General features: G+C 40.1%; 1 protein-coding gene across 1 annotated transcript in view; it reads left to right on the forward strand.

Moving 5' to 3' along the window:
• asap2b (ArfGAP with SH3 domain, ankyrin repeat and PH domain 2b) overlaps window positions 1-13663 on the forward strand; it is a 31849-nt gene that overhangs the window by 11693 nt on the left and 6493 nt on the right. Inside the window, exons 5-17 of the mRNA XM_008397115.3 lie at window positions 1292-1341; window positions 1422-1551; window positions 2852-2937; window positions 3287-3362; window positions 3438-3524; window positions 4363-4466; window positions 4905-4974; window positions 8130-8217; window positions 8297-8345; window positions 8420-8586; window positions 9225-9358; window positions 10244-10332; window positions 10401-10590. Of these exons, the coding sequence (XP_008395337.2) occupies window positions 1292-1341; window positions 1422-1551; window positions 2852-2937; window positions 3287-3362; window positions 3438-3524; window positions 4363-4466; window positions 4905-4974; window positions 8130-8217; window positions 8297-8345; window positions 8420-8586; window positions 9225-9358; window positions 10244-10332; window positions 10401-10590 (1320 nt within the window). The remainder of the gene's footprint in view (window positions 1-1291; window positions 1342-1421; window positions 1552-2851; window positions 2938-3286; window positions 3363-3437; window positions 3525-4362; window positions 4467-4904; window positions 4975-8129; window positions 8218-8296; window positions 8346-8419; window positions 8587-9224; window positions 9359-10243; window positions 10333-10400; window positions 10591-13663) is intronic.

Genomic DNA, 13663 nt, shown 5'->3' on the forward strand with positions numbered 1-13663 from the left:
AGCAATCGAGCAAAACTTTCATGCTGAACAAAACTGCTATCAAACAAGCAAACTCACCAATAGTTCAAATCAGTTTCAGAGATTTGGGTGAATTTTCCAAGGAGAGATGATCAGCAAGACGCCAACAGCCAGTCAGTCACAATCACAGTGGAACAGGTGGTGTTTTAAACTGCGCTGGAGGCGGGGCTTTAAATAAGTTGAAGAGTTTGGGGGCAAAACAGGAAGTGGGGCCGTAAAAATAAAAGTCTGACTAATTGACTAATTACGGGTTACACGTTACTCAAAGTTCTTGTGTCAAACAATCTACGTGAGGTTATTTCAGGGAGACTTTTCTACGATGGCGGAAAGGTGCAAACGCTGCTAACACATGAGTGATGCAAACTCCAAAACACACAGACGCAGAAAACAAATGACAGGAAATAAAATGGAGCAGATCGAACAAACGGCAAATAAAAAACGCTGCAAACTCACTCCCAACCAGTAGGGGGAGTCGATCACCTAGTCAACCAGATCTTCAGTAAAGACGAGTTGATCAGGAGAAAGAAAGACGTGTTTTGCTTGGTCTTATTTTACAGCATTACAGAACAGCAGCATGTTTACGTAGGTAATTTTACCTACTCCAGACTCCCCCTAGTGGTCTGGAGGACTTCTGCTTTGAGGAGCAAGTTTGCACCGGTTTTAAGCTTCCAGGTTTTTTTCTTTCTTTTTGTAATTTTTGTGTTTGCAGGTTGTTTTTTTGCGTTTGTGTGTTTTGGAGTTTGCATCATTCATGTGTTTGCCAGATTCCTAATCCCTGATTAGTGGTAGGAAACTAAGAGTTTCAGGTGTTATTTCCTCACATTGTTTTTGCACATTTGTTTTACCGTGTCTAAAATGACACGTTCTCCATCTTTGGATTTTAAATTCCCTAAATCCAGTCCAATCTTAAATTATAACTTGTGTTTTTAATCAGTTAAATTATTTTTTTCCCCACATTTGGTCTCGACTTGTTTTCTGTGGATTGTACTTTTACATAAAAACATGATTTATAGCACTAAATTCCCCTCATTCTGTGTTTTTACTCATAGTTTAATCAGAGAAATTGTTCTTCGCAGTACAATTTCTTAAAAGGCAGCATGTGTTGTGCCTCTGATCTAATTAATCTAACATTTCTCTAGCACTGTGTAGACTGTGGATGAGTCTTTCTTTACTAAACATGAACTTATGTTATGATAAGGAAATGTTTCCAGTGACTCTGTGGTCAAAGTTCATCCTGCTGAGAGTTTATGACGTCTCCGCTTCGTTCTTTCAGGACCTGAAGAAGTCGTTTGACAAATCCTGGAAGGATTACGAAACAAAACTGTAAGAATATAAATATTTCAGTCAAATCGTCCAGAATTTGTTGTATTTAGCTATTCTTTATAACATCTTACCTGTTGCAGAGCAAAGATTGAGAAGGAGAAGCGAGAACACGCCAAGCAGCATGGCATGATCCGAACCGAGTTCAGCGGCGGAGAAATCGCGGAGGATATGGAGAAAGAAAGACGGACTTTCCAGCTTCAGATGTGTGAGGTCAGAGTCTTCGCTGAAACTTCACATAAAGCCCTGATCCTCCTCTGATGAGCGCTCAACTGCTGGGTGGTTCTTATGATGAACCAGCTGGACGTACGGAACTACTCACTGGTCCAAATCATCCCTAATTTCTTGTTTATTCTTTAAAGAAGTCAGACTTTGTTACGGTAAAATTATCTTTACTAATAGGTTTCCACACTTTCCGAATGACTTGCTGTGTTTTTTTTTAATTTGACTGCTTTGTTTGTAAAAGAAGTATGGAACAACATTCTGCCCAACAGAAAACTGAAAATGTAGACCCTTAATTTGCTCGTTTTATCTACTGGAATGGTAAAGTAGGAACAAAATAACGTAAGGGGACCGAATACGCTACCCTGAGGGATCCCAGCCTTGATGAACTTTTAGAAAGAAAGGTTCATCTTTCTTTCTAAAGGAAGAAAGATGAACCCAACTTCATGACTGGGTTCACTTCATGAACCCAGTCATGAAGTGTTAATTATGACACCATTTCTGCAGTTAAATCTATTAAAAAAACACTGAAGATGACAGTTAGTCTGACGAAAAGCAGCATTTTATTCCCAGAAAGGAGATTATTGAAGAACGTTTATCTGAGACCCAAAATTCAGCCGGTGGTCCGGTCCCGTCTGGACTTTCTAGTTCCAGAGACTGGCTGCCCTTTACGTATGGTACCTTTGGTCACCGCTCACCAGATTTGCTACGCTACACGTCATCCTTCTGCATTTGCCTCAGGTTTTAGGTCACTGACCTCTGAAACGAGGAAAAACGTCTCTCTGGTCTTTAAACAGGAAAAATAAACCATCCTCGTTGGTGAAGCGGCTCAAGCTAAGCTGAAGGAGAAGGATTTCTCTTCTTCAAACTAAAATAAAAAACATTTTCAACGTTATTTGTCCGGTTTGTACTCAGCAGTGCCCCCTATAGGTCATTTATGAAACAATAAAAGGAGCTAACTGAGAAATATCTTCTATTTTATGGATAAATATTATTTTAAAGGTGCTTTTTGTTCACTTAGGGCTTTTTGTGGATATTAAATTGATCTAATCAGAGTATTTAGACCCAGTTAGGCGTTTTCCACAGAGCAGAACCAGGTGGAGTGTTTTTCTGAACTGAGTCATTCTGTCACAGTTTGTGTAACCACTTCAGAGGTCAGCTCTTATCACATCTGAACTCGGTTCGCTGAAAGGAGGAAGTCGGGTTTTTTAAAGTACTTTAATCCAGAATATCAGTAATCTGCAGCGGCGTGGTTTATTAAGTTTCCTCATCTCTGCTCCTGTCGCTGCAGTACCTGCTGAAGGTGAACGAGATCAAGCAGAAGAAAGGCGTCGACTTCCTCCAGAACCTCATCAAGTACTTCCACGCTCAGTGCAAGTAAGAAAGCCTGAAAAATGACAAATTATTTAGTATAACATTGTTTAGCTTTAGTTATTATTATAGTGGTAGTTAATTCAGAGGTTTTGTTTTGTAATTATATTTAGATAAATTGGTCAGCAGAAAAATAAAAAATGCATCCAGTTATTGTTGAACAACCTGCTGACTCTGCTGTTTTCTCCCAACTTTTGCTGTCGCCATTTTGTGGACAAGCGTAAGTGTCGCCAGAAGGAAAATGGAGTGCTTTAATTTTCCGACAACCCCTTAGTTACCGTTTTTATTATTTCAGTTAACAAAAATGTTTTCTCCGTTTCAGTTTTTGGATAAGCACATTTTGCTCTTGATGCAGTTTTTTTCAGGACGGACTTAAAACTGTGGAGAATCTGAAACCAGCCGTGGAGAAGATGGGCACAGACCTGACCGCGGTGAGGATGAGTGTTGAAGCTTTTGGTTTTACACAGAATGTGATTTAGTTGAACGTTTTCTGCTGTTTATTTCAGATCAAGCAGACTCAGGATGGAGAGAGGAAGCAGCTGAGTCAGCTCCGAGACGTCCTGAAGGCGTCGCTGCAAATGGAGCAAAAGGAGGTGGAAACAGTTTTTGTCGCATTATTCAGATTTTCTCTGTTTCGCATTTTTTCTGGTTTTGCTTTTTTTTGTCTCACGTTAATGATTGAGATCATTAAGGATCAAAAAGAAACCCTACACACAACTTCACTGATGAAGTGGAAAAAGTCTGGTTACTGTTTGACCCGTAGAAGCAAGAAAAAACTTAAACAGATGCTGTCTGGCAGCACGAAGTAGGCTAAAAGATCTCTAAAAGCAACGCACCAGGACCTGATCTAAAACAGTTCAAGAACAATCGAGATTATTTTTACGCCTGATAGTTCAGCAGATTCAGTTCGATTGGGGATCAAAATTGCATCTTTTGTTATATTTCCAGCTGCTGTGGTTCTTTCTCACTGATTCAAATGGTCCAGAGAAATTAAAAAGCTGTTCCCCTCCTCACCTGTGGGGGCGCTGCACCCAGAATGACACAGAAACCTCTGAAGAAGACGCTGAGCGCAACGTCCTTCACCGCGACATGTAAACACAAATGGAGTGGATTTTTCTAGTCTCTGGTGAAAAACCATGAGCTATTTATTATGCTAGGCTAACGTTAGGCTAATGCTAGGCTAACGTTAGGCTAATGCTAGGCTAACGTTAGGCTAATGCTAGGCTAACGTTAGGCTAATGCTAGGCTAACACATTCGTTTTGGTTGAATTTACCCAAAAATTTGTGTTTGCTCAATTCATCTTTGACTTTTATGTAACTTTTTCTGGTGATCTGAATGATTTCAGTGAGACAAAAAAGCAAAAGCAGAATAAATTTTCACAGACTGTTTATATTTTACGTGGTCATTGATGAAGCTTGTTTGAACCTCAGGAACTTCAGGCGAAGCAGAGCATAGGTTACAACCTCCATCAGCTTCAAGGAAACAAAGCTCACGGCACCGAATACTCTGGATTCCTTTACAAGAAGAGCGAGGGGTGAGAGAACTCCAAGTCCCAGAATCCCACAGGAAAAGATGGAGGCTGGAGCTGCTTAGCAGAACCGGGCCGCATCTTTTACATTTTACATTTTTATTTTTGTTTTTTGTAGAAGTGATTCCACATTTTGTCACCTTACAACCAGAATATTAATGTTTTGTTTTTTTAGAATTTTCTATATAGTAGAAAAAAGTTTTTAAATGTATTTACAATTAAATTGAAAACAGTAAAAGGGAGCTCCCTGTTTTTCTTTTAAATGTCTCAATCGAACACTGTCCCTGAAGCTTTCTGTCCCTGGAGCCCGTCTTATGTTGCTTTTGGAGAACTGACTTCCTTTCATTGCAGGACTGCTCTCCGTCCAAAATCTGATTTCAGCTTTTTATCTGTATTTAGCATCTAACCAACATCTGAAACTGAAGGTTGTTTTTGCCTCCTCAGGTTGAGAAAGGTGTGGCAGAAGAGAAAATGCTCCGTCAACAAAGGCCTCCTGACGATCTCCCACGGCACGGTAAGAGCTCTCTTCTCATTGGTTGTCCTGCATGAAAAGCTCCCGCCCTCCTGCCTGCATGTCCAATCAGAAGGCTCCCCCTGGATTTTCAGTATCAAGATCTTTTATTTGGGTTTATATTTATTATTCCTTTTTCGTCTTCCTCCTTTTATTTTGAAGTTTTTACCTGAGGAGTCAAGGGGCCAATCAGGACAGAGCTATCGGAAAAGGAGGAGAAAAAGGAGCAGAAGAAAAAGCATAAAGAAATGGATAAAAGAGAAGAGGGTGGGAAAAGTTTGGACTTAAATCCAACACTGGTTAGAGGCGTTTGGGCAGGGAGGACCGAGTCTGGGTCGCTGCGCCGCAGTTTACTGGACAATAAATCAATAATATCACAACAGATACATGATCGATATCAATAGATAAAACATCAGAATATTCACTGACCTTCATTCCAGAACCGCACGGCATTCTGGGAGTCGTAGGCAGAGGAGCGTTAGCTGCTCAGCCTCTGATGAGGAAGACTGGTGGAAACGACTAACTCACTCACACTTCGGTTGCTTAGCAACAACCCGCTGAGTAACTGGCGCAGCAGCAGTTTTACGTTTCCCCTCCCATCCTCAGAACTGCTTAAAAATTTTAAAAAAACGGCCTGGAGAGAAAACTGTGGATTAAACACCCAAAATTTCAGACATTTAAAACAAGAAAACTAATCAATAATCATCAACATCAACAATTATTGATGTGTATGAAGCATTTCTGTCGTTTTAATTCTTTCATGCATGTCGTCCAGCCCTACCTGGAAGGAATATTTTCTATTACACATTTATGGTTTCATGTGCATCAAACCTTTATTTTTTCACCTCACGAAGTTGTTGGACTGTTGAAGAAACGTTGAAAGACGTGCTGCGTTCAATGGCAACAACTCAAGAAACGTTGAAAGACGTGCTGCGTTCAATGGCAACAACTGAAGAAACATTGAAAGACGTGCTGCGTTCAACGGCAACAACTGAAGAAACGTTGAAAGACGTGCTGCGTTCAACGGCAACAACTGAAGAAACGTTGAAAGACGTGCTGCGTTCAATGGCAACAACTGAAGAAACGTTGAAAGACGTGCTGCGTTCAATGGCAACAACTGAAGAAACGTTGAAAGACGTGCTGCGTTCAATGGCAACAACTGAAGAAACGTTGAAAGACGTGCTGCGTTCAACGGCAACAACTGAAGAAACGTTGAAAGACGTGCTGCGTTCAAAGGCAACAACTGAAGAAACGTTGAAAGACGTGCTGCGTTCAACGGCAACAACTGAAGAAACATTGAAAGACGTGCTGCGTTCAACGGCAACAACTGAAGAAACGTTGAAAGACGTGCTGCGTTCAATGGCAACAACTGAAGAAACGTTGAAAGACGTGCTGCGTTCAATGGCAACAACTGAAGAAACATTGAAAGACGTGCTGCGTTCAAGGGAAACAACTGAAGAAACGTTGAAAGACGTGCTGCGTTCAAGGGAAACGACTGAAGAAACGTTGAAAGACGTGCTGCGTTCAACGGCAACAACTGAAGAAACGTTGAAAGACGTGCTGCGTTCAACGGCAACAACTGAGGAAACGTTGAAAGTCGTGCTGCGTTCAATAGCAACAACTGAGGAAACGTTGAAAGACGTGCTGCGTTCAATGGCAACAACTGAAGAAACGTTGAAAGACGTGCTGCGTTCAACGGCAACAACTGAAGAAACGTTGAAAGACGTGCTGCGTTCAATGGCAACAACTGAAGAAACGTTGAAAGACGTGCTGCGTTCAACGGCAACAACTGAAGAAACGTTGAAAGACGTGCTGCGTTCAACGGCAACAACTGAAGAAACGTTGAAAGACGTGCTGCGTTCAAGGGAAACAACTGAAGAAACGTTGAAAGACGTGCTGCGTTCAATGGCAACAACTGAAGAAACGTTGAAAGACGTGCTGCGTTCAATGGCAACAACTGAAGAAACGTTGAAAGACGTGCTGCGTTCAATGGCAACAACTGAGGAAACGTTGAAAGACGTGCTGCGTTCAATGGCAACAACTGAGGAAACGTTGAAAGACGTGCTGCGTTCAATGGCAACAACTGAAGAAACGTTGAAAGACGTGCTGCGTTCAATGGAAACAACTGAGGAAACGTTGAAAGACGTGCTGCGTTCAATGGCAACAACTGAAGAAACGTTGAAAGACGTGCTGCGTTCAACGGAAACAACTGAAGAAACGTTGAAAGACGTGCTGCGTTCAATGGCAACAACTGAAGAAACGTTGAAAGACGTGCTGCGTTCAATGGCAACAACTGAAGAAACGTTGAAAGACGTGCTGCGTTCAATGGAAACAACTGAAGAAACGTTGAAAGACGTGCTGCGTTCAATGGCAACAACTGAAGAAACGTTGAAAGACGTGCTGCGTTCAATGGCAACAACTGAAGAAACGTTGAAAGACGTGCTGCGTTCAATGGAAACAACTGAAGAAACGTTGAAAGACGTGCTGCGTTCAATGGCAACAACTGAAGAAACGTTGAAAGACGTGCTGCGTTCAACGGCAACAACTGAAGAAACGTTGAAAGACGTGCTGCGTTCAATGGAAACAACTGAAGAAACGTTGAAAGACGTGCTGCGTTCAACGGCAACAACTGAAGAAACGTTGAAAGACGTGCTGCGTTCAATGGCAACAACTGAAGAAACGTTGAAAGACGTGCTGCGTTCAACGGCAACAACTGAAGAAACGTTGAAAGACGTGCTGCGTTCATTGGCAACAACTGAAGAAACGTTGAAAGACGTGCTGCGTTCATTGGCAACAACTGAAGAAACGTTGAAAGACGTGCTACGTTCAATGGCAACAACTGACGAAACGTTGAAAGACGTGCTGCGTTCAATGGCAACAACTGAAGAAACGTTGAAAGACGTGCTGCGTTCAATGGCAACAACTGAAGAAACGTTGAAAGAGGTGCTGCGTTCAACGGCAACAACTCCCTGTGTTCATTGAGGTTTCACTGTGTCGTGTCTCTACTGGACATTATTACCAGGTTCATTTTCAAAGGTCATCTAAACTGTAAATGACAAATGTCTTCATGAAAACGTTTGAAATGACTTTGGGGATGTGTAGTAGATGTGGTAAATGCTCCATCGAATTCAGTTTGTCTCGTCTCTCTGTGTTCAAAGCCCAACAAACCTCCAGCCAAACTCAACCTGCTCACCTGCCAGGTGAAGACGAATCCCGACGAGAAGAAGAGCTTCGACCTGTTTTCACGTACGCAGCAGAGCCAATCTGTCCTGACGTCGGACCGACACGATTCCCATGTTTTCATCGGTCTGTTCCTCTCTTGCAGACGACAGAACGTACCACTTCCAGGCCGAAGACGAGGCAGACTGTCAGGTGTAAGTTCCCGCTCCGGAGTGCGTTGTTGGCGGCCATGTTGCTGTTGGTTCTGACGGTAACCTGTGTGTTTCAGCTGGGTGTCGGTGCTGCAGAACAGCAAGGAGGAGGCTCTGAACATGGCCTTCAAAGGCGACCAGAACGAAGGGGAGAACAACATCGTCCAGGAGCTGACCAAGGCCATCGTCGGGGAGGTGAAGAGGATGAACGGGAACGACGACTGCTGCGACTGCGGCGCTCCAAGTGAGTCTGCACCGGTCGGCCAAGTAAACTCTTCCTTACACACGTTGCAGCGTGACCTCACCAGGGTAAGATCCCGCCCCCCAGTTTCCTGCTGGAGGGTAAAAAACTGCCAACAATGACTAGCATCGGCTTTAGCTGACAAGTTGTCGACACGACGAGCTAAATCTTAAACGTATGTGTGATATATAAAAGAAAAATGGAATCAGTGCTAATTGTCAAAACTACGACAACCAGAAAAAAGGTCAGGAAAAAGTTTTAACTAAAACTCTAATAGACAGGGAAATAGTTCAGCTAAGCTAGCTTGACTATGAAAATCTTAACATGTAGATGTGCTGTGGAATTTGGTGTGTTTGGCTTCAAGTAAAAAAAATGCAACTAACTTTTCTGTTGTTCTGATGTGGTCATTTTATCCAGTTATCAATTAACTTAACACTTTAAATATGTAATCCTGTGTGGAATGGATCTGTATGACATTTTAGTTTCGCTTTTTAAACTGAATTACTGAAATAAACGAACTTTTCAGTGATGTTTTCTGTGAAACAGTAAGCCTGTAAAGTAAATAATGCAGTGAAACATTGAGATGAAGTGAACTTGGATCGGGTCCATCCCGTTTTCATAATTCCTCATCCTAACTGCAGGCCCAACGTGGCTCTCCACCAACCTCGGCGTCCTGATCTGCATCGAGTGTTCGGGGATCCACCGGGAGATGGGCGTCCATTACTCCCGGATCCAGAGTCTGGAGCTGGATGTTTTGGGGACATCAGAGCTGCTGGTGAGTCCGACTCGGTTTAACGTCTCCGAATGTTTCTGCTTCGAAATCAAATCAAACTCTTGAAGATTTAATTTTTGGAAAATCTGCTTCTTTGGTTTCCGTAGTTATCATGGCGGCCATCTTGTTTTGATAAGTGTGTTTTGCAGCTTCTGTTAATTTGGACTTTGAATTCAGATTATTTACTTATTTTTCTCTTTTTATTATGAGAAAAAAGTCATACTATTACAAGAGTACAGTCAAAATGATGCAAGAATAAAGTTTTATTCCCATAAAGTTGTAATATTAGGAGATAAAGTTGTCATTTTATGAGAACTAAAAACAAAAGATGACAAAATCAAAAGAGGAATATTGATTGTCTTGTGAAGTTATACTTTGGAATCAGTTTTAAAAAATGAGGAAATACAACAATACTCACAAAATATTGCAGAACTAAACAATTCTACATGAAAATGTAAACATTTGCACAAAAACATGAAGATTCAACCTAAATAACTGATTTACACAGTTTATCGATAAATAAAAGTTGATTTCCTGGGTTAGTTGCACTTTGAATGATTTCTTTCTGCTATTAGAGAGACAATAGTCAGACTTTGGTATGTTTAAGTTAAAACTATAGAGAAGATTGTCCAGCAGGTTGTTTAGTCAAACAAAAGAGGGAAATTTATCAGGAATTAAATGTTTGCAGCACTGTAGATACACAGGGTACATTTTGTTCTAAAAAAATAAGGAAACTGGAGAAAAGAAGAAGTTTCATGCCTCAAAATGCTCTGACAGTGTCTGAAAATCCTGTTTTCAACAACAGATGATCAGCTGATTCAGAACAAAATGCTGCATTTCCTGTATGAGACGGATCTGGTCACAGCTGATCGTCTCTTTGTGTTTTAGCTGGCAAAGAATGTGGGAAATGCCAACTTCAATGACATCATGGAGGCAGATCTGGAGGGCGTAACCAAGCCGGACCCAAGAAGTGACATGTAGGTTCTGCTGGTGTGGCTCTATTGAGAAGCTGCAGGATCTTAACGCCGTCTGCGGGTTTTTCCAGGCAAATGAGGAAAGACTACATCACGGCGAAGTACACGGAGAAACGCTTCGCCCTGAAGTTCAGCGCCGACGCCAAGTCCAGGCTGAAAGCGATGTACGAGGCCGTCCGGAAACGGGACATCCTGTCGCTCATCCAGGTCTACGCCGAGGGCGTCGACCTGATGGAGGCGTTCCCGCAGGCCGACGAGCACGTAAGCACACACACTCATTAACACACACTCATTAACACACACTCATTAACCAGAGGGCAGGATGTCTTCACAACTTGCCACTATTTAGCCAAACAGCCAGAGAACAACTGATACTCGCTAGAAGCTACATTAGCTGAGCTAATTTAGCTAATTCAGCAGTAAATACCAGTAAATATCACTGATATTTATCTTACTATTCTACAGATGTGGGTAGAGCTGCTCAAAAATTGTGATCGTAGTAGCTTTAATGTCTAAATATTGTTTATAAGTTGAGAACAAGTCGAGAGCTCGTTCTGAGCTTGTGGCTTGTTTATCGTTGTCATGGAAACTCCGTAGCAACCGCCTGACAAGATGGCTGTTTAGTTACAAAGTTCATGGAAATGACTAGACAGAAGAAATATAAAGTTACATGGAAATTTGGGTATTTTAAGGACCAAACTGAAAACTAATTATATAACTAACATAATAACAAAGTTAGGCAAAATAAAATATTTTAATTGGATATGTGAGTTAATATTTATACCCTTAGTTTTCATTTGATTTTGATTTTCAGGCCATTTGGTTTTCAGGTCATCTCTGTTTCTGACTCGTTTTGATTTCACAACCCTTCTCAAATTTCCAGTCCACAACTTAGCTTTGATTTTACTGCTGCGTTGTTAAAATGCAGCGTATTGTTACTCTGTGCTGTCAAAATGCAGCGTATTGTTACTATGTGTTATTAAAATGCAGCGTATTGTTACTATGTGTTATTAAAATGCAGCGTATTGTTACTCTGTGTTGTTAAAATGCAGCGTATTGTTACTATGTGTTATTAAAATGCAGCATATTGTTACTATGTGTTATTAAAATGCAGCGTATTGTTACTATGTGTTGTTGAAATGCAGCGTATTGTTACTATGTGTTGTTGAAATGCAGCATATTGTTACTATGTTGTTGAAATGCAGCGTATTGTTACTCTGTTGTTGAAATGCAGCGTATTGTTACTATGTGTTGTTAAAATGCAGCGTATTGTTACTATGTGTTATTAAAATGCAGCGTATTGTTACTATGTGTTATTAAAATGCAGCGTATTGTTACTATGTGTTGTTGAAATGCAGCATATTGTTACTATGTTGTTGAAATGCAGCGTATTGTTACTATGTGTTGTTAAAATGCAGCATATTGTTACTATGTGTTATTAAAATGCAGCATATTGTTACTATGTGTTGTTAAAATGCAGCATATTGTTACTCTGTGTTGTTAAAATGCAGCATATTGTTACTATGTGTTGTTAAAATGCAGCATATTGTTACTCTGTGTTGTTAAAATGCAGCATATTGTTACTATGTTGTTGAAATGCAGCGTATTGTTACTCTGTGTTGTTAAAATGCAGCATATTGTTACTCTGTTGTTGTTAAAATGCAGCATATTGTTACTATGTGTTGTTAAAATGCAGCGTATTGTTACTCTGTGTTGTTAAAATGCAGCATATTGTTACTCTGTGTTGTTAAAATGCAGCATATTGTTACTCTGTGTTGTTAAAATGCAGCATATTGTTACTATGTGTTGTTGAAATGCAGCATATTGTTACTATGTGTTGTTAAAATGCAGCGTATTGTTACTCTGTGTTGTTAAAATGCAGCATATTGTTACTCTGTTGTTGTTAAAATGCAGCATATTGTTACTCTGTGTTGTTGAAATGCAGCATATTGTTACTATGTGTTGTTAAAATGCAGCGTATTGTTACTCTGTGTTGTTAAAATGCAGCATATTGTTACTCTGTTGTTGTTAAAATGCAGCATATTGTTACTCTGTGTTGTTAAAATGCAGCGTATTGTTACTCTGTGTTGTTGAAATGCAGCATATTGTTACTCTGTGTTGTTAAAATGCAGCATATTGTTACTCTGTGTTGTTAAAATGCAGCATATTGTTACTCTGTGTTGTTAAAATGCAGCATATTGTTACTCTGTTGTTGTTAAAATGCAGCATATTGTTACTCTGTGTTGTTAAAATGCAGCGTATTGTTACTCTGTGTTGTTAAAATGCAGCATATTGTTACTCTGTGTTGTTAAAATGCAGCATATTGTTACTATGTTGTTGAAATGCAGCATATTGTTACTCTGTGTTGTTAAAATGCAGCGTATTGTTACTATGTGTTGTTGAAATGCAGCGTATTGTTACTCTGTTGTTGTTAAAATGCAGCATATTGTTACTCTGTTGTTGTTAAAATGCAGCATATTGTTACTCTGTGTTGTTAAAATGCAGCGTATTGTTACTCTGTGTTGTTGAAATGCAGCATATTGTTACTCTGTGTTGTTAAAATGCAGCATATTGTTACTCTGTGTTGTTAAAATGCAGCATATTGTTACTCTGTTGTTGTTAAAATGCAGCATATTGTTACTCTGTGTTGTTGAAATGCAGCATATTGTTACTCTGTGTTGTTAAAATGCAGCGTATTGTTACTCTGTGTTGTTGAAATGCAGCATATTGTTACTCTGTGTTGTTAAAATGCAGCATATTGTTACTCTGTGTTGTTAAAATGCAGCATATTGTTACTCTGTGTTGTTGAAATGCAGCGTATCGTTACTATGTGTTGTTAAAATGCAGCATATTGTTACTCTGTGTTGTTAAAATGCAGCATATTGTTACTCTGTGTTGTTAAAATGCAGCATATTGTTACTCTGTGTTGTTAAAATGCAGCATATTGTTACTCTGTGTTGTTAAAATGCAGCATATTGTTACTCTGTGTTGTTAAAATGCAGCATATTGTTACTCTGTGTTGTTAAAATGCAGCATATTGTTACTCTGTGTTGTTAAAATGCAGCATATTGTTACTCTGTGTTGTTAAAATGCAGCATATTGTTACTCTGTGTTGTTGAAATGCAGCGTATCGTTACTATGTGTTGTTAAAATGCAGCATATTGTTACTCTGTGTTGTTAAAATGCAGCGTATTGTTACTCTGTGTTGTTAAAATGCAGCGTATTGTTACTCTGTTGTTGTTAAAATGCAGCATATTGTTACTCTGTGTTGTTGAAATGCAGCATATTGTTACTCTGTGTTGTTAAAATGCAGCATATTGTTACTCTGTGTTGT

The sequence above is a fragment of the Poecilia reticulata genome, chromosome 21 (assembly GCF_904066995.2).
Source record: "Poecilia reticulata chromosome 21, P_reticulata-male-v2, whole genome shotgun sequence".
Taxonomy (NCBI): domain Eukaryota; kingdom Metazoa; phylum Chordata; class Actinopteri; order Cyprinodontiformes; family Poeciliidae; genus Poecilia; species Poecilia reticulata.